The 20,652-nt window shown below is 35.7% G+C and overlaps 1 protein-coding gene and 1 pseudogene across 1 annotated transcript; both read right to left on the bottom strand.

Moving 5' to 3' along the window:
- Nucleotides 1-10,483: 10,483 nt before the first annotated feature.
- Nucleotides 10,484-11,478, bottom strand: LOC140038430 (ABC transporter C family member 10-like). The gene is made up of 3 exons (XM_072083785.1): nt 11,383-11,478; nt 10,999-11,304; nt 10,484-10,519 (listed from the first exon to the last, which is right to left on the bottom strand). Exons 1-3 carry the CDS (start codon nt 11,476-11,478, stop codon nt 10,484-10,486), a joined length of 438 nt encoding a protein of 145 aa, XP_071939886.1.
- A 5,365-nt stretch (nt 11,479-16,843) lies between these two features.
- On the bottom strand, nt 16,844-19,238 carry LOC113737429 (putative receptor protein kinase ZmPK1; annotated as a pseudogene).
- Nucleotides 19,239-20,652: the final 1,414 nt, after the last annotated feature.

Raw genomic sequence — 20,652 nt, forward strand, 5'->3', positions numbered from 1 at the left:
ATCAGTACCACTAGCTTAGACTAAGAAAGTATGAGATCTCATCCCACTTGAACATTCAAGTTTCTTTTAAATACTTAGTTAGTTCATATGAGGCTTAGACTTCAAAGAGAGTAGACAAAATTTGGATCAAATGATAAAAGAATGAAAGTAAAAGAGGAGCTAATGATCTTGGCCAAGTGATAGTGCCAAGCTCTACTCGTACATCAGGCCTATAGTTGATTGATTGTCCCTCCCTAAGCGATGAGTTTAGCAACATTAAAATCGCTGCAACAGGTGAAGGATAAAAAGAAAGAACTCAAGCTCAATGCCTCAAGTGGAACATAAATTGGACCAACGAAGGAAATAACCAAATTCAGATGTGGTAAAACAAGACAAGCCATAACAGTGGATCATTACACCAGAATCAGCTTTAAGGAATCCCTTTACGTAATTCACTTAAGTCAGTATTGGATCATCGCTCCATTATGGTTCACAGAAAGGGTCTTTTCCCTTGGTTTATCTATTTATCTCCCGAAATAGAATGGCCTAATCGTATCGTCAGCAAAAATTGAAAATACGACATTGCATCTTCGTGACATGGGTTCAGTTTGATAATCATTAGATGAAGGTACAACATTATATCTTCCTCAGTTCTTCTATTATGTCACAAATCCTGGAATATCACTAGCCGAAATATGCAAGCAAAAGGTTATGGCCAAACAAAGAAAAAGTGCACGATCACCCATGCTGGAGACATTTATCAGATCTACTTAGAGCCTTTTTAACTTAATATGATAAGGAAGAGCACAAAACTTCCCAAGAAAAAATAGGTTGAATAGAATGATGATCAGAGTACATAGTACTTCTAAAAGCCAAAGTAGCCAAAGTAAAATTCCTCTGAAGCTTCAACTAAGCATTCTCAACACACATTACCGCATTTCTTTCTTGTTCACCGGCCAATATCATCATCAGCTATGGACTTTATTTTTGCTTCAGGAAGAAATGTAGAATTTGCCAAAGCCACAGGATAAGAAGAATCATTGCGATAAACAGCTTTTACACATCAGATTTATGGGTAAAAAGTTTTTTTTTTTAATAATGACTTCCACTGATGTGCATGCAAATCTTGCTTGCCCATAACCAACACAGCTCAAGAGATTTCCAAAGGCCTGGAGAAAACCATGACATCTCCATATGTAGGATGCTCAAGATGGTATATATGGAAAAGGTAAGTAAAACTTGTAGATCCGTCTAACATACATTAGTATTCGGCTAACACATTGCACTGACAACAAAAAATGAATCCTGTTGCAAGGTATTCTGCACTCTGTTGGCATTTTCAGATCGTGACCAGTATCCTCTTGGTAGCTGTCCGAATAGTGAATTCTATTCATTTATGAGGTTCGTTATACTCCGCCACCTTTCCTGAAAGATAAATAAAACTCTTTGCTTTAAGTAATGACAGACGCACGATATGAAAGAGTTACACAAGAACGTTTACTATAAGGGTTAACATTTAAAGGGGAAGAAGATCTAACTCTTAGGATGTAGTAGTATATTTTTCGTTGATGATAGTAGAACCTTAAAATATTGGCCACTGCTTGAAGAGCTTTGCAAATCATATTTGGATTAAGTTTGAAACTCACCATCCCTTAATCCAAGCACCATTGTGCAATCTAACACTGTTGATATCCTGTGAGCTACTGTATTCACAGTGCAGTCTGCAGATTCTCTTCGAATTGTTTTTAGGATTATAGAGTCTGTTGCATTGTCAATTGATGCCGTGGCTTCATCAAGGATTAGGATTTTCCTTCTTTTCAATAATGCTCGCCCCAAGCAGAATAGTTGCCGCTGACACATGCTCCAGTTTAATCCATGTTGTGTAACTGTGCAGCGATGGCACAATTTTTAATCACCAAACTTGGAACGTACTCAGCGTAAATTATAGAGTTATCTTACCAATAGAGTCCAAGCCCTCTTCTTTCTTTTGAACAAAGAACAATGTCCTGAAGCTGGCATTTTCCAAGGACCTACATGCAGTGTCAAACATAATTCTATGATACTACTTATTTAAGAGATAGTTACTTCAGATGGGAGGTTTATATAAATGATTTCTGTGACAGCCCCACTTTCCCCTAGGGCGTACCCTAAGGGTTAGCGGACTGCCTGCCCAACTCTCGCCAGGACTACTAAGCTGAACACACAGTGATCAAATCCTATAATGCAATCGTATGCCGAAAATACGCTTCCACGAGCTCGAAACGATTCAAATCAAGTACAAGTAAACTTTATATAACATTAGAGAAGGTACAATTCCAACCAATCCAACCAAACATACCATATAAACATGATTAAACACTTTTATATACACACGTTGATATGATTACAAATCACAAGGAAACATTGGGACAAAATACATTTAGGGTATTCAACTACCGAGGAGCTATACAAAGGAACAAAAAAATATCTAACTAGCTCAACTCGCTTCTCAAAATCATGGTTTCCAAAAGTTGTTCTTGTAAAGAAAACAAAGATAGCGAGGGTGAGTTTACGCCCAATGAGGTACCAACAAGTCATACGTCCAAGACTCACAAGTATATTCATGCTCAGTTATACATGGCCATTAAACACAGAAGAAAGTATCCCACAATAAAATCAGAAGTAAAAGGATACAGTCGGCTCTCAAGAGCCAATTCCCCATTTGCAGTACTTGATCTCAACCTGTTGACCCTCCGTCAACGTTCAAAGACACGAACAAGACCGTAGATCCCACTTTACACCAAACCTTCCACCAAACATTCCCCTTACCGGGCCCGAACACCTCACAGAAACAGAGAGGGTAATACTCGAGTATACCACAAACTCGAGGAGATAACACTCCATTCGACTAACAGTAAACCCATGGTTCGTTATCGAATCGATCAGGCCCTTGCCGGCTCGACCCGATTAACGACCAATGAGGTTTGAGCTCAGATCTCACAGTAAAGTCGTTGGACTGAGCCCCAAACGACAGCAAGCCATGCACAGATAACGAATTCACAGTTATACAGTATACAGTCACACAGATAAGAGATCGAGAGTGATAAAGTACACTCTCGTCTCATGCACAGAGTTCACAGTCAGTCAATCCAAAGATTCAAGTACAAACAACCATTTAAGCATTAAATCATGCAATGGTACACTCACCAATTCAAACAAGCAAGTTCACAAGTTTCCATCCGACGTATGCCTTGGATCACCGACACGCCCTATAACAATCAAGAAAACACAATTGAGACTTGGACACGAGTCGAATACCTCTTAAATGAACTATTAAGGCAAAACCAAATATAGCTTGGAGTAGAAAATACATAACATTTAAGGCTAAAAGTATAAACAAACCCCAAAACCTTTCATTTCTACTTATCCTCAACCTAAACTCAAAAGAACCCTATACCCTTAACATTTGGACAGCATTTCCCCTAAAATTTCAGATTTTCCATCCTACAAACAACCATTTAAATTCATCCAAAACAACCACAAGTACACATACAAATCATAGGCTATTCAACACACCTCATTAGGGTTACAATACCCCTCAATTTTAGCCAATTAGAAGCTCAACAACCAACCATAATAAAGCCCTAATTAGAAGCCCTAAAACTGAAATTTTCTGCACAAGCTGAAATTTTCCGCAAACAACCATAATTAACACCCAAAGGCTCCATTTTACACAATATAAAGCTATCATTCCATGGCCAACCATAATCATCGTATGAAAACATAAAAATCATCATTAAAATCTGAAATTTAGCTAACTCCACTTTAATCCATGAAATATTCCATAAAACAACCTATTTAGTCACCACAAGTCACTAATTTACCATTATTAGGAACAAAGAATGAGTTTCTAAGCAAAATACCTTGACACCTCAAGAAAGGTAGTAGCTTAGGGTTTCCTCCTCCAAAACAACTTCACCAATACCTTTAATCTTCCTTAGCAAGTCACTTTTGTGGACAAATTTAAGATTTTATCTGTTGGATTTCAAGATATAAGCAAGAAATGGAAAATAAAAGTTGAAGCTTTCTCTCTTTTTTTTTTCTCTCAAGGAGCTCGGCCAAGAAGGTGAAAATGAAGATGATTTTTGGGTCAAAATTGAGGTTTTAGTAAAGGTAAAGAAATGTAGTCAAAGTTCAACTTCGAATAGGAAAGCGACACGTGTCAACTTTTATGCTTAAAGCTATCTTCTTGTCTCCTCATGGTTAATCCATCTAGGTAACTTCTAATTATCTCCTAACACCTAGTAATTTAATCCCTTTATGCAAAACTTAACCTAATTGACCGAATTTATCTCACTTAACGCACTAGCAGGTCCCACGTCCAATGTACACTCCTAATATCTCATGAACTAACTTGTACTAGAAAAATGATTTTAAAACTATATTTACTTATAAAAATATCTATAAAATTAATATAATAAGGAAAATATAGAAAACGTGTGCAAAGAAATAAAATAATGCCTAGAATTAAAGAAAATTTTCAGGTTCTCACAATTTCAGCTGCAAAAAGCTTCTTCTGTCTAAACCAAAAGATGATATGACGAAAGTATCTAATGTGAAGGGCATGTAGTCATATATAGAATTTTGAATGGTAATAAATCAGAATCAGTTGTCCTCTCTATGTCCTAGGAAAATCACTTCCTGTATAATTCCATCATAACATTTGATCATAATTTCTTTTGCTCATAATTCTTATTACACAAATCTGTTGGGTTTTTGGGTTTCCAACTTATGTGAAAAAGTCTAAAATTAATGGGTAATTGTCTAGGCCCATTAAGGAGTTGTCCTACCTATTTATAGGTCAAATTTGGTTTATTCCTGTAGCAGAAAAAATGGGGAAAAACGCAGAAAATTCTGCAGAGCTATTTCAGCAAGTTTCTGGTTTGAGCAGTTGTGATAAATCGCCATGGCAATTGACGTTTGATTGGCCTGAATTTTAATTGAAGGTAGAGAATATCCAGTTCTACGATTTGAACAATGGAGATCGGATTTCAGCGGTTCAATCTTTAGTTATAAATTTCGTACTGCTGCTGTTTTCTGGTGAAGTTTTTCATAACTTTTGTTCTTTATTTGGGATTTGGTGACTTTGTTGATTGTTTAAGGCCATGTCTCAATTGTGTACTTGCTGAAAGTTGTACTCTACTTTTAATTGGTGATAGTGGAGTAATTTGTGGTAGGTTCAAGAGTCTCATGATTTTTTCTCTTCACATTGGAGAGGTATTCTACGTAAAAATTCTTGTGTCTTCTTGTGGTTGTTTCTTTTTTGTGTTTGTAGGTTGATTTATCTTCCATTAGTTGCTGGATTTTTGTCTTGCTTAATGCTCCTAATTTGTTCTAACGAATTGGGGAGGTTTTCACTACGTGATGTGATTATTTGAAACTCGGTATCTCCCAATAGAGTGGTATCTTGAGCTTGTTCTGATTTATTAGAATTATAGAGGTTAATACAAGCAAGATGATATCGTTAAATGGGTTGAATTATTACAAATGGAAAGGTAAGATGAGAAACCTTTTATTTGTGAAAAGTATGCATTTGCTTGTGTTTGCTAAGACAAAGCCAGAATCCAAATCTGATAAAGAATAGGATTTTGAGCATCAACAGGCACGTGGTTATATCAGATAATAGGTGGAAGATAATGTTCTCGATCATATTGCCAGTGAGACACATGTCAGAATGGAATAAACTTGAACAACTTTATGCTTCTAGGACTGGTAACAATACATTGTTTTTATTCAAGCAGCTGATGTAGTTGAGATACAAGGAAGACACTCCTACCTCTGACCATGTGAATGACTTTCAAGGATTGTTGGATCAGTTGTCTAATGTTGGAGTACAATTTGATGATGAGATTCTTGGACTGTGGTTGCTAAACACTTTACTTGATTCGTGGTAGATATTTCGGATCTCACATACCAATTTGCCCCTAATAGTGTGATGACCATGGACTATGCTAAAAGTGGAATTTTGAATGAAAAGGTGAAAAGAAAAACTCAAGGTTCATCTTCGCAAACAGAGATTTTGGTTGCAGAGCAGAGGGGGAGATAGAAGAATAGAAGTAATGACAAAGACATGAGTAGAAGCAGAAGCAAATCCAAGTCACGGTACAAGAATGTTGAATATCATTATTGTCATAAGAAAGGTCACATTCAGAAGAATTGTTTCAAATGGAAGAATGAAAATAAAAGCAATGGTGCAGGAAAGTCTAAAGATGGTAGTGCTGATTGTGTGCTACTGCCACTGATGGAGATCTTGTTATTGTTTTTCATGACAGTGTCATTAATCTAGTTTCTTTTGATACTAGTTGGGTGGCTGACACTGGTGCTGCAGTCCATTTCACTTCCAAGAGAGATCTTTTTGCTACCTACATTGCGGGTGAGTTTGGTTCACTAAGAATGGATAATAATGATGTATCCAAGGTAGTTGGCATGGGTGATATTTGTTTGAAGATGAGCAGTGGCTCTACACAATTTTGGTGAATTTTGAGAACCATTTGTTCAGACATGCTCCAGATATTCGCTTGAACCTGATTTCCATAGAAAAACTTGATGATGATGGCTTTGGCAATAATTTTTGTGATGGTAAATGGAAACTCAGTAAAGGGTCCTTGGTTATAACTCGAGGTAAGAAATTGAAAACAAATTTGTATTTGTTGCAAGCTTCAATTTCAAGAGATGCTATGAATTTGGTGGAGAAGCAAAATTCACTTGAGTTGTGGCACGAGAGGTTGAGTCACATTATTGCAAAGGGACTTGAGACTTTGGTAAAGAAGAATGCTCTTTCGGGTATGAAGAATGCAAGTTTGGAGAAATGTTTTCATTGTCTTGCAGGAAAACAACATTGAGTATCCTTCAAGACTAATCCTCCTCGCTGAATGTGCAATTTGCTAGATTTGATGCATTTAGATATTTTTGGTCCTTTGAAGGTACAAACTTTTGGGGGTGCATCTTATTTTGTTACTTCTATTGATGATCATTCCAGGAAACTATGGGTTTATACCTTAAAACAAAAGATCAAGTGCTTGGTAAGTTTATATAGTTTCAAGTTTTGATTGAATGGCAAACTAGAAGAAAGCGGAAATGTATCTGGACAGATAATAGGGTGAGTATTGACAACCATTTGAAGATTATTGCAAGTAATAGGGAATTAGATAGTAGAAGATGCCTCCAAAGACACCTCAACTAAATGGTTTGGCCGAGAGAATGAACAGAACATTGATGGAGAGAGTTAGATGCCTACTTGTAGAGTCGAAACTGGCAAAGTCCTTTTGGGGTAAGGCTTTGTATACTATTGCACATATTATTAATCTAACTCCTACTGCTACTTTGCAAGGTAATGTTCAAAAAATGTTTGGACTGGTAAAAACATCTCATATGATCATTTGAGAGTTTTCGGTTGCAAAACTTATGTTCATTTTTCAAAAGATAAGAGCTCAAAGTTAGATTCAAAAAATAGACCATGCATCTTTATTGAATATGACCAAGATGAGTTTGGTTATAGATTGTACGATCCAGTTGTGAAGAAAATTGTAAGAAGCTGTGAAGTTGTATTTCTTGAAAATCAAACCATTGATGATATTGGAAAGACAAATTCTCATATCCATGATGACCTCACAGATTTTGAGCCAATTACTATATCACAGTTGCCTACAAGAGCTGATGGAGGAATTGATATGCAGCATGATGATGTTGCTGATGACCAGTACGATGGTGATACACATAATCCTATAGATGTTGATGATGATCAACTCACTCATTCTACGATAGATCCACAAGAAGTTCCACTCAGAAGGTCTACAAGAATTAGACAACAGTCTACTAGATATTTTCTAGATGAGTATGTGCTCCTGACTGATGGAGGAGAGCCTGAATACTTTGAAGAAACTACGGAGAATGCAGACAAGTAACAGTGGTTACATACCATGGAGGATGAGATGAAATTCTTGTATAATAATGAAACATTTGAGTTGGTGAAATTACCAAAGGGTAAAAGGGTTTTGAAGAATAGGTGGATTTACAGATTAAAGCAGGAAGAAGGTTCTTCACCACCAAGATATAAAGCAAAAGTAGTTGTTAAAGGTTTCAGTCAAAAGAAGGGATCAGAGTTGATTTTGAAGAAATTTTTTTTGCTCGGGGTTAAAATGTCTTCAATCCGAACTGTGTTAGAGGTAGCTGCAAGCTTTGATTTAGAGATTGAGCAAATGGATGTGAAGACGGCTTTTCTTCATGATGATTTGAATGAAGAAAATTATATGGAATAGCCAGAGGAATTTTGGGTGAAAGAAAAAGAGGATTATGTATGCAAGTTAACAAAGAGTTTGTATGGCTTGAAACAAACTCCAAAACAGTGGTTCAAGAAGTTTGAGTCTGTTATGCAACAACAGGGCTACAAGAAAACCACTTCTGATCATTGTGTGTTTGTACAAAGGTTCTCACATGATAATTTTATTATTTTGCTGCTGTATGTCAATGATATGCTTATCATTGGTTAAAGTGCATTAGAATTGCTAAATTGAAGCAAGAGTTGAGCAAGTCTTTTGCTATGAAAGACTTAGGACCAGTAGAAAAAATTCTTGGTGTAAGAATTTTGCAAAACAAGAAAGTAAGGAAATTTTGGCTATCACAGGAAAAGTACATTGAAAAGGTGCTTCAAAGGTTTTGAATGGAGAAGGCTAAACCTGTTAGTAGTCTTTTTGCAACGCATATGAAGTTGAGCATCTCACAATGTCCCTCTACTAAAGAAGACAAGGAATATATGAGGAAGGTTCCTTATTCATCTACGGTTGGCAGTATTATGTATGCAATGGTGTGTATGAGGCCTAATATAGCTTATGCAGTTAGTCCGTGAGCCGATTTCTCTCAAAACTTGGGAGAGAACATTGGAATGCTGTGAAGTGGATTTTGAGATATCTCCGTGGTACTTCAGATTTGAAGCTTTGTTTTGAAAGTGGGAAGTTAGTGCTCACTAGTTATATTGATGCTGATATAGCTGGAATACAAGAAAGTCTACTTCGGGTTACTTGATTACCTTTGTAGACGAAGCAATTTCTTGGCAATCTAGATTGCAAAAATGTGTTACATTGTCAACCACTGAATCCGAATTTATTGTAACTACTGAAGCATGCAAGGAGTTGCTATGGTTGAAAAAGTTTCCTAAGGGAACATAGGGCCTGTTTGGAAGCTAGTTTTTTGGACAAGTTTTTTACCTACTAGTTTTTTAACAATTTTTGCTACAGGAATCCCAAAAAACTTTTCAAAATTTTTTACCTACACACCTCAAAATACCCAAAACAAAAAAAAAAAAATTTTCTTTCCCTTTTTTCCTTCTTTCTCCCCCATCCCAACCCACCACCACTGCCGGTGCCGACCACCACCGCCGTTTAGTCCCCCATCCTGCGTGCGCGTTGCGGCTGGGTTGCGAGCCTGGGCTGCGTCTGGTGTGTCTGGTCGCGAGCCTGGGCCTGCCAGAGCGTCTGGTGCGGCTGGGCTGCAGGGGAAGGCCAGAGGGGTGGTGGGGGAAGGGTAGGGCAGAGGGTAGTGGGCTTCAGTATTTCGAGTAGGGGATAGGGAGGGCAGAGGGGTGGCGGGGGAAGGGCAGGGCAAAGGGTAGTGGGCGGGGAAAGGGGGACAGGAAGGGCAGTGGGCGGGGGAAGGGCAGGGCAGAGGGCAGTGGTCGGGAAGGGGGGAGGGGGAAGGGGGAAAGGGAGGGCAGAGGGGTGGCGGGGGAGGGCAGTGGGCGGGGGAAGGGGGAAAGGGAGTTGCTGCTGGGAGGTAACGGGGAAGAAGAAGAAGAAGAGAAAAAGGAAAGAAAGAAAAAGAAAAAGAAAGAGAAAGAGAAAAAAAGAAAAGGAAAAAAAAGTTTTTCACCTTACAAAAACTTCTACAAAAAAAATTTTCACCTTACAAAAATTTCTACAAAATTTTTTAAAAAACTTCTACAGTGCACTACAGTAAAGTTTTAGACAAACTCTTAAAAAACTCAGGTTCCAAACAGACCCATTGTTGCTCTCAAGAGAGGTATAGGTTGCTTTGTGATAGTCAAAGTGCAATTCATCTTGGAAAGCATCCAACTTTTCATTCCAAATCTAAACATATTAATGTGAGATCTTTAGTTACATGATGTGTTGGATGAGAAATTGATTGAACTTGAGAAGGTATATACGGATGCCAATGGTGCTGATATGCTAATCATGTCATTGTTAAGATAGAGGTTTTAAGGATGTTGTTCACTTGCCGGGATGGCAAGTTCCTCCACATAGTCAGGAGGGGAGATTTGTTGGGTTATTGGGCTCCCAACTTATGTGAAAAAGTTCAAAATTAATGAGTAGTTGTCTAGGCCCATTAAGGAGTTGTCCTACATATTTACAGGTCAAATTTGGTTTATTCCTATAGCAGAAAAAGTGGGGAAAATGCAGAAAATTTTGCAGAGAAATTTCAGCAAGTTTCTGGTTTGAGTAGTTGTGGTAAATCACCCGATTAACAAAGTAATCAACATCTGATTGGCCTGAAATTTTAACAGAAGGTAGAGAACATCCAGTTATACGTTTTGAACGGTGAAGATCGGATTTCAATGGTTCAATCTTTAGTTATAAATTTTGTACTACTGCTGTTTTCTGGTGAAGTTTTTCACAGCTTTTATTTTTTATTTGAGATTTGGTGACTTTGTTGATTGTTTAAGGCCATATCTCAATTGTGTACTTGTTGAAAGTTGTACTCTACTTTTAATTGGTGATAGTGGAGTAATTTGTGATGGGTTCAAGAGCCTCGTGATTTTTCCTCTTCACATTGGAGAGGTTTTCCACGTAAAAATTCTTGTATCTTCTTGTGGTTGTTTCTTTTTGTGTTTGTGGGTTGATTTATCTTCCATTAGTTACTGGATTTTTGTCTTGCCTAACACTCCTAATCTATTCTAACGAACCGGGGAGGTTTTCGCTGGGTGTTGTGGTTATTTCAAAAAACCCGTACCTCCCAACAAAATCTTACCTCCCGAATGTCATGATCACTATGCTCCGACAATGGGTTTAGATTGTACCTGATTGACCCACCAAAAAGCATAGGATCTTGAGGAATGATCGCTAAATGTGATCTGAGGTCATGAATTCCAACCGTTGAAATGGTCAAGTCATCTATAAAGATTGCTCCTTCCGTAGGCTCTACTAAGCGAAATAATGCACTGATAAGTGTTGATTTCCCACTACCTGTCCTGCCAACTATTCCAACGGTGTATCCTCCTTCAAAAGTACATCTGATGCCTCGAAGAACTAGTGATGTATTTGGGCAATATCGTATCTGTAATATTGTACAACATAGTTCAATCACAAGTGCGAAAACAGTAGGAGGTTAATGCTTATTCAGTTTTAACTTTACCTTCAAATCTTTCATCTCCACTTTACCAACAAAAGGCCAATTGGCAGGAGGTCGATTCCCTTCTATTATTTCTGGTGCTTCACTTTGAATGTGCATGTACTGTTCTAGCCTTTCCACTGAGACAATCCAGTTTTCTAGTATGCACTGGCTATTGACAGAAACGATCGACAAGGTATAGATTCATTGAAACAGCGTATGATAGAGCCATGCCAATGTATCATGCACCAAGAACATCAACAAATTAGTACTTTGTAAAAGGAGATCTGTTTAAGAATGCAACAAAGGTGTATTTGCTAATAGAAGGATAAGGGGACACATAGTACTATGACAGCTTCATTGATTGATTAGATTATAAAAGGAAATTAGGACTATCGCCACACTGAAGCTTTGTAAGTTATACCACAGAAACAGCGTGGTACATATGGAGGGATAATTTCTGATTCGTTGCTGACCTGATTCAGAAGCTCCAAGAGGTAATAAAGTCAAGGCAAGTGCTAGGGAAGACAAAATAATAGCACACAGTATTTCCAGACGTTGGATGAGCCACTCATTCGCTGAAAAGCTGTGAAACAATGAACTTCCATTTTTTGTCTATAAGTTTCAGACTTTCCAAGAAGAAACGATCTTCCTCCATAAATGCTATATTGGTCATAAGTCCTACTATGGATTCGGAGAGATGGCTAGCTAGTGAAGATTTGGTTGTGCCACAAATCCTTATTAGTTCTTTTCCAGTAGCAAAGTAGAATTTCTGTATTGGAGAGCCAAAGAGATTAACTTTTATATTGTGGAAGACCGGAAAAATATAAACAATTTTAGCTTATGGGACATACGGCAGCGTCGGCAGGTTGTCGATTGACTAAATTACATCAGTTTCTGGTGCATATTCATTGAGGAACTTCAGTATCCTACTCAATCCACTTGATCCAATTTTTTTGTGGACAAATCAGAACATTTTTTGTACGATCCCTTCTCTGAAAAAGTGATGTAAGTGGTGGACATCATGTAAAACACGACAAAGCCAATTACACTAGTTACTTTTTCCTTGGAGAATGGACATATTTTAGGTATGAATTCACATTTTTATATATATATTTTTAGGTGTATATTTGATTGCAAATCTAATATTTTTATAACATTTTGTATGATTGGCCAAATAGAACAATGAGCTTAATTTTAATATTTTTAAAATTTATAAAATATAAAATAATTATGGTATCAGGCTGACATCAGCAGCTTTTTAAAAACGATCCAACTGATCCAACCAGTTAACCCCTAATTCAATAGTTTAGCCAAATCGCTATTTGATCCGAGTTTAACAATATTGATAAATACTAAAGTAACAAGCGTAGATACTAAGACAGCATGAAAAATCACAACAAATAATGTCGCTCATTGAAAGTTATATCCAACCATCAATCCCAGCCATTTAATTTCAGAGCCATACAATTTCTTCTATTCACTGTGCCATGAAATCATTACTAGAATTGCAAATAACATATATCCATCATTCACATGCACTCTTACTTGTCAAAAGATCCTTGTGTTGTCATTGTTTCTGCTAGTATGTTTCCTGGCTATATGATAATAATGAGAAGGAACCAGACTGTGCAAGCACAATCTAGGCCCATCTATAAAATTATAGCTACAATTCGTTATACTATAATTTGCTTTCAAATAAAAAGAAATTATATTTGTCAAAAAATGTGCCTAAAAAAGTTTATCTTTAGTGGAATATTCCAAAAGTTTGCTCGAACTTGCTTATCGTGATGCAATAGAGATATATATTGTATTGTATGGACAAATAATAGCAAAAAATTCAAAAACCAAGCACATGAGAAATGCAAAATCGGTTCAATATTAACATAAATGATATATGCTTCATAAAACTCAAGTATCATGCTATTATAATTACAAATGCATAAAATTTCACCACTGTTTCTTTTTCAAACAAGACACCGTCATGTAAAAACTTTTATCCTACAAATTTACAATAAAACTTGCAAGAAAGTTGAATGGAAGGCTTTTCAATGCATAAAAAGGGTACAAAATTCAGTACCAAAGAATTAGTAAAAGAAGTGCAAGATTCAATTATGCATTAAAAAGGAACTAAAGCATCAAAATTGCAAAAAATAAATTTTGCATTTAGATTTAAGAAAAACCGCACAAAAGGAAAATCGATTTGCAGAACCAAAACAATGGAAGGCTTAATGAATATCAAGGAGATCAAGCCAAAATAAATAAATACACCAAGGTAACAGAATAAAGAGGCTAAAAAAGAAAAATGATAAAGGCTAAATAAATTACAATCAATAAAAATAAGTTAAAAATACAGTTAATAAAAAAAAAGTTAAGTCCGTATTTGGCAGCATGAAACAAGGGAAGAATAGGAATAAAAAGAAAATGAAATATACCAAACAGTGGGAGTAGTGGAGGTAAAAGGTCTATTGTCTATGTTTCTCCTAAAAAAAAAGATGATCATGATTCATGAATCATGATTTTTGAACAATGGAATAAAAGAAATATCCATTCCCGTGGAAAAAAAACATACATTCAATTAATTATAGAGGAAAAAGGAAAAAATGCACTGATTGAGCGGAACGAGGAAAGGCAGAGAAAAATTAGGATGAAGAAAAAAAGAAAAGAAAAAGCAAAATATTAGATTAAAGAGTTAAAATTGATGGAATAGGAAGTGACAGTATAAATCAATTGATTGTTACGACATCTCTCCAAGGTCAACAATAATCATCTAAAATATAGTAAGAAAATAATTTTAGTATAATTAATTATAAAGAAAAAATTTGAAGGGGGAAAAATGAAAGATGAAGAAAAAAGAGGGAGATAAAGGTTAAAAGTAGAGGCAGGAAGAAAAGAAGAATTGGGAGAAGAGATATTTATGACTTTGGGATATTATCACTTTACCCCTTTAAACAATATCATACTAGCAATTTATCCCCTAACGTTATCTTTTAGTCACTTCACCCCCATAAGTAATTCAACTCAACATGTTAAGAAATTTTGGACAAAAATACCCTTTTATTTTATAACATTACTACATTGTTATTATCATTTTATTCATTTAGATTATAGTGATACAATTATTTTAGTTTCTAACATTAGTTTTTAGACATTTTACCCCATCATTAATTTAACTAGTATGATAAAAAAATTTTAAATATATTTACCATTTTTTATATATAATTAAAAATAAAAAAGTTAGAATGGTTATTCTTCCTTTTTTTCACTTTAAGAGATCGAAAAATATAAAAATAAAAGAGTTTTCTCAAATTTCTTTTTTACACTTATTAATATTAGGAAAAGAAAAAGAGAAAGGAAAGAAGGAGACAGAAAATTAGATTTTGCAAAGAAAGAAAATAAAGAAAAGTCTAACATTATCGTATTACTTTAAGATTGTCGGGATTAGAATTGAAAGTTGGTAGTAAACAGAATAGTGAAATAATTTTAAAATAATAAAAATATTTAATTCTTTCTTATTTGTAATTTTTAAAAAAAGAATTGAGCTCTTTCTCTCCCTCTCCCCCTCCCCCTCCCCCTCTCTGTCTCTCCATTTTGTTTCAATATTAATAAGATTGTCAAGAAGAAACAAATTAATACTTTGACTTTTTTTTCTTGATATTAAAAAGGAGAAGAACCACTCTAAATTTTTTATTATTTTTATTATACAAAGAGGAGGGTATTTTCTTCTAAAGTTTTTTAACTTACTATGTTGGTTTAATGGTAGGATAAATTGGCTAAAAAATAACTCTAGGGGGTAAATTGATAATGAGACTATAGTTTATGGGGGTAAAGTGATAATAATTTTAAGGGTTAAATATGTCTTTTCAATTTAATTAACAAACTCCGTTAAGTTTGACCGTTAGTTTTGGGGGTAAAGTGACTAAAAGATAACGTTAAGGGGGAAATTGATAATAGCATCAAACGTTAAGGGGGTAAAGTGATAATAACCCTTTAATAATGTACAATTTATTTTAATTTTTTGACAAGCATAAAGTTTGTAATGATGATTTCTAAACCATTATAAATAATATGGTCTTTGAAAAGTAAGTTACGATATTTGTTTGACATTTATTTATAGATTTATTAAAAATTAATTAAAAAAGGAAAATGATAAAAGATCCATAAAAAAAGAATAAAAATTCTACTCTTTGTCCTTTGTTCTTGTAAATGGAGAATATAGCCAGTTATATATGCTCTATACAGCTTGGTAAAAAGAACAAAAAGAACTTTAGACAATGAAGAGTACAATTATGAATTAAATTTTGAATCAATTATTTCTTTCTTTCTTAAACTAATTGACTTCCTATCTATGTTTAGGAGAAGAAAAACACGTCTTCCTAATTTCTGTAAGTATTCAGAGTCAAACACATTCTGAAAGGCATCTTTATTCATATCACTAGGGGTTAAGTAGAGGTATTTCCTTAAAGAAAAAAAACAGTAGAGGTACTTTGTTATTCATTTTACGTCTTACATAAATCTATAAGGTGTTTATAGGGATATTATTGAACAATAGGAGAATTATGCGGTATTTTAAGGAAATTGCTATTTACGTTAAAATCATTGAAAAACAAATATTTCGTTTACAATAATAAGGTGAAAACTTATACATTACATGAATAGAAAATTTCTGACTTTAACACACATTCTAGCAGTAATTCAAGATGATAGCAGCTGATCGAAGAGCATATGAATACATTCTAACATTCCTCACTTTCTTGATGGAGTAACTTGTCAACTACTTAGCTCATTGTTGTTCTTTCCCTACGAATTGGAGAGTAACTCGAACTAGAACTTCGATATTTGTCATGTCAAATTCAACGTTCATGGTAAGGTTTGCACTTTTTGCAATCACCATTGGTGATGTTCTTCCATTAGTTTCAAGCATTTTATCTTTCATCTATGCAACGTGATTGAAACATGAGTAATTAATCATGTTTTATTCTTAGCTAAAGACTTATTGCTAACACGATTGCATGTGAGTAATTAGTCCTATCTTATTAAAAAATGTGGCTAACAAATATTTTTTTCATATATTTTTTAATTTGTTCGAAAAATTAGTTGTTAGCATGTGATGGTACGTGAATAGATTTGGACAGCAATTAACAAAAAATCAGTTAATGGGATTAAATGTGTTTAAAATATTGGGACCACATTTACTTTCATCTAAACTTTATGAACTAAAATGCTCAGGCCCCAAACATTTGGGCCAAAACCACAATTCTTTCTATTATTCAACAATAAGAGGATTGCTTTGTAATTTAAAGTAAATTACTATTATTTGCCTTGAATTCATTGAAAGACAAATATTTCGTACTTTTAATAGTCGTTCACAACAGTATGCTGGAAACATATAAATTTCATGAACATAAAAAATCTAATTGTAACACATATATTAGTGAGCAATTTAAGATTATCACAACTCATTGAAGAGTATGCGAGATGCATCCTAATATTCATCACTTTCTTGATGCAGCAACATGTCCACCACCTGGTTCATTGTTGGTCTTGCATCTTTGTCTTCCTCTACGCATTGGAGAGCAACTTGAACAAGAAGTTCCACTCTTGCCATATCAAATTCAGCATTTATAGCAGGGTCTACAATTTTTGCAATTGCTGCTGGTGATGCTCTTCCATTAGCTTCGTGCGTTTTCTCCTTCACCCACGTAACTAGTCTTCTTGGCTCCATCACACTGGTGTTTTCCTCCATAGAATGGCCTCCAACTGGGCTTCTTCCGGTTAATAATTCCAGCACAACAATTCCATAACTATAAACATCAACTTTGGAGGTTATGGGAAGATTGAAAACCCATTCAGGGGCTATGTAGCCTTTAGTTCCCCTTATCCTAGAAAACGTTGATTCATCTGTTCCACCTCTGTTCAATAGTTTGGACAGGCCAAAATCTGCCACCTTTGGCTGGTAATTCGAATCCAAAAGTATGTTTTGAGGCTTCACATCACAGTGCAAAACCCACTCTAAGCACTCTTCATGCAAGTAAGCAAGTCCTTTGGCTGTACCAAGAGCAATATCATACCTCTTTTTCCAGTCAAGTCTGTCAGAATGCAGATTTTTTGCTAGAGAACCATGCTCCATGTACTCATAAACCAATAGCCTGTGCTTACCTTCAACACAATATCCCCATATCTCAATCAAATTCATGTGGTTCAACTTGCCAATAGTACTCAACTCTGCAAGAAATTCAGCTTCTCCCTGGTTGGCTTCATTGAGACACTTGATGGCAGCAACTTGATTATCTGTCAACACGCCTTTATACACAATGCCTCCCCCTCCTCGTCCTATTTCTGTGCTGAAGTTTCTTGATGCCTTTTTCAACTCAGCAAAAGTGAATTTCCTGAATCCTGTTGCAACCTGAGTGTAACCCTGTACTCTTGCACTAGATCCTCGTTGGGTTTTGAACAAGTAAGTGAAGAAACAGATGATCTCAAAAGTCCCAACTACCAAAGTGCACCACAAGGATGACTTCACCCACCCATGTTGACATTTTTTCTGGTATGCTCGGTCGAGTGAAGCAACATCGACTGTGCACTTTAAGTTGGTTTCTTGAAGAGACTTTTGATCAAATGAGGTTATAGTAGATTGGGGCAATCTTAGATAAATTGGGAAATCAAAACCACTTGAACGATGACCATTGAACAAACTGGCCTTAGGGTAACAATTATAATAGCCTTTATCTTTATCAAATTTGAATTCGAAGCCTTTACAACTGCAATAGTTGAGGCATAAATTTTGACAATTATCAAGCGTGGAATTACTAAAGAAACCAATATCATAGCCATAAAATTCAACATTTTGGAGAAGAAGAAAACCTGATGCATTACTGTCATTGCATGGCAGTTGGAAATCTGGTTCGCATCCATAAGCCCAATCTTTCTGGCTTTTGATTTTGTATCCAGGTGCACAAGTGCATTTTCTTCCGGTCTCATGGGCGTAAGTGCACAAACTATTTTCTCCACATATGCCATGAACTTTGCATGGTTGCAGTGTGGATTGCCACGTAACTTTCCAATTTCGACTTGCCATATCAAGACTGTAGACCCGGACATTGCCATCAAAATCCATGGTCAATCTTCTTTGTATGCCTGGACCATAATCAACAGTAATAATGTCAAACTGATCTGATGACTGGAATCTCCCCCATGAATCAAGAGTGGCAACCTTACTGTTGTTATAAGGGTACCTCCCGTTGTCCCAACTATGTTTCCATGGGTCAGGCCATGAAATACCTGCTGTTTGAGGACCCTGGTACAATAGACTAAGGACGTTATCATCACCAAAGTATAACTTGTAGAATCCAGAAGAATAATTTGTCAGGCTTCTGGAAGATAACAGAGTTTTGGGTGAGCGACTGCCCTGGAAGAAGCGTGTTTGTTGGCGAGTTAAAGCTTTGCCAAAGATTTCCGCCCTCTATATTGCTCAGCATAAGATTGCCATTTTCATGGAGTTGCAATTGAAGAGAAGACCTTGATTGCGTGCTACTTGTCCAAACAGTAAATTGCCCTGCATCTGTCAGCACAAGACTGCCAGACTTGAGCAGGGAAAGCCTGGAATTTTTTCCATTAACCGGTCGGTCCCTATTGGCCATCCAGACAATGGTGTAATTTCCATGATCATATAGCTCAGTAAACCATATACTAAAGCAATACGCATTCTCGCCAACACTGAAAAATCCCGCCGTGAAATTTCCATGCGGTTTTGAAATCAGAACATCTTCAGAAGAAAGTGATGATCCTGTAGTCAAACTATCAGTGCTTTTCGAGGATGATACAAATGCTAATGACAGAGCTAAAACAGAAATTAAGATAGCATTAAAGAATAGACCCATTGGAGTTGTAGAAGTGTAATTTTGCAAGTATATGCATGCAAACTTCTTGTGGACAAACATGGCAGAAAGTAGAGGAATATATAGATAGTATGAGTGGTCTCTCGTAAGACATGACTTCTTGACTTCTTGTGGTTTGTGGAACTACTTTTTGCACATTGGAAGTCAAGCCACTTTGATAGTATGAGTGGTATCTCGTAAGACATGACTTATTGACTTCTTGTGGTTTGTGGAATTACTTGTTGCAGATTGGAAGTCAAACCACTTTGCTTTAATTTTCTTCAAGAGTTTGGCAGGGCTTTGATTAGACTGGTGTAGCTGGGAATCATCGTTCAAATGTAAACTAGAGACGCACACTTCCAGTTATGGAGATAATTTGCTCGAGTTTTTTTCCTGTATACTTACTAGAACTATGGCAATATTTCTTAGAGACTTGTTAAAATCCTCAAATCTGGTGATAGAGATAGAACATACAACGAAAAGCCTAATATAAATAGTCGTTTTTCTTTTTTGTCAATTCCTGATTTGGACTTGAAACATTTTCATATCCTAGTCACCAGCTCGTCCCCCTCGGTAAGTATCCTTTCATTTAATTGGGTGGTTCATCCCAACTTCCATGCAAGTCTCTTTAAACTCCCTTCATAGACTAAGAATAGGAGTAAGTTGGATAATTGTCATGGCAAACCAACCACTCTTAGAATAGTTGACCATTAAAAGAGTTTCAAAGCTCTACTTGGGTGTAAGTCAAGAAATCAAATCTTTTGCCCTGCATTCTAACATTCAAGCTTTCCTGGAAATGTTTTCGCTAGCGGGTGCATGGGCACCCGTCTAAACTAGTGATGGTTCACCGGACTCCCTTAAAAAAAAAATTCTAATTGGGTTGAGGTCGGAGAGGATTGGGTCACTAGTTTCTCTACATGTTTTCAGAAATGAAAAGAAGTAAATACTGTGTTAACCTTGGGGAGCCCAACTACTTACCGCCCATTTATCCCCAACATCTAACCTTTGGTGATCAATTATTAAGGGTTATTATCACTTTACTCCCTTAAACTATATCATTACTATCAGTTTACCTCCTAACGTTATCTTTTAGTCATTTCACCCCATAAGTAATTCAACTCAACATGTTAAGAAATTTTGGACGAAAATACCCTTTTATTCTATAGCATTACTACACTGTTATTATTACTTTATTCCTTTAAATTATAGTGATATAATTGATTTAATTCCTAACATTATTTTCTTGGCATTTTACTTCATTGTTAATCTAACTACTTTGGTAAAAAAAATTTAAATATATTTACCCTTATATATATAATTAAAATAAAAAATTTAGAATGATTATTCTTCTTTTTTTTTACTTTAAGAGATCCAAAAATATAAAAATAAAAGGATTTTCTCAAATTTCTTTTTTCAC

Source organism: Coffea arabica, chromosome 3e (genome assembly GCF_036785885.1).
Source record: "Coffea arabica cultivar ET-39 chromosome 3e, Coffea Arabica ET-39 HiFi, whole genome shotgun sequence".
Classification (NCBI taxonomy): domain Eukaryota; kingdom Viridiplantae; phylum Streptophyta; class Magnoliopsida; order Gentianales; family Rubiaceae; genus Coffea; species Coffea arabica.

What these genes read in the sequence shown, in the direction of transcription:
- LOC140038430 (XM_072083785.1), bottom strand. Translation starts at nt 11,478, where the DNA reads ATGCACATTCAAAGTGAAGCACCAGAAATAATAGAAGGGAATCGACCT. An exon ending in TGGAGATGAAAGATTTGAAG is followed by an intron (nt 11,305 to 11,382) that starts GTAAAGTTAAAA and finishes ACAATATTACAG; the next exon opens with ATACGATATTGCCCAAATAC. An exon ending in GTGATCATGACATTCGGGAG is followed by an intron (nt 10,520 to 10,998) that starts GTAAGATTTTGT and finishes TTAAAATTTCAG; the next exon opens with GCCAATCAGATGTTGATTAC.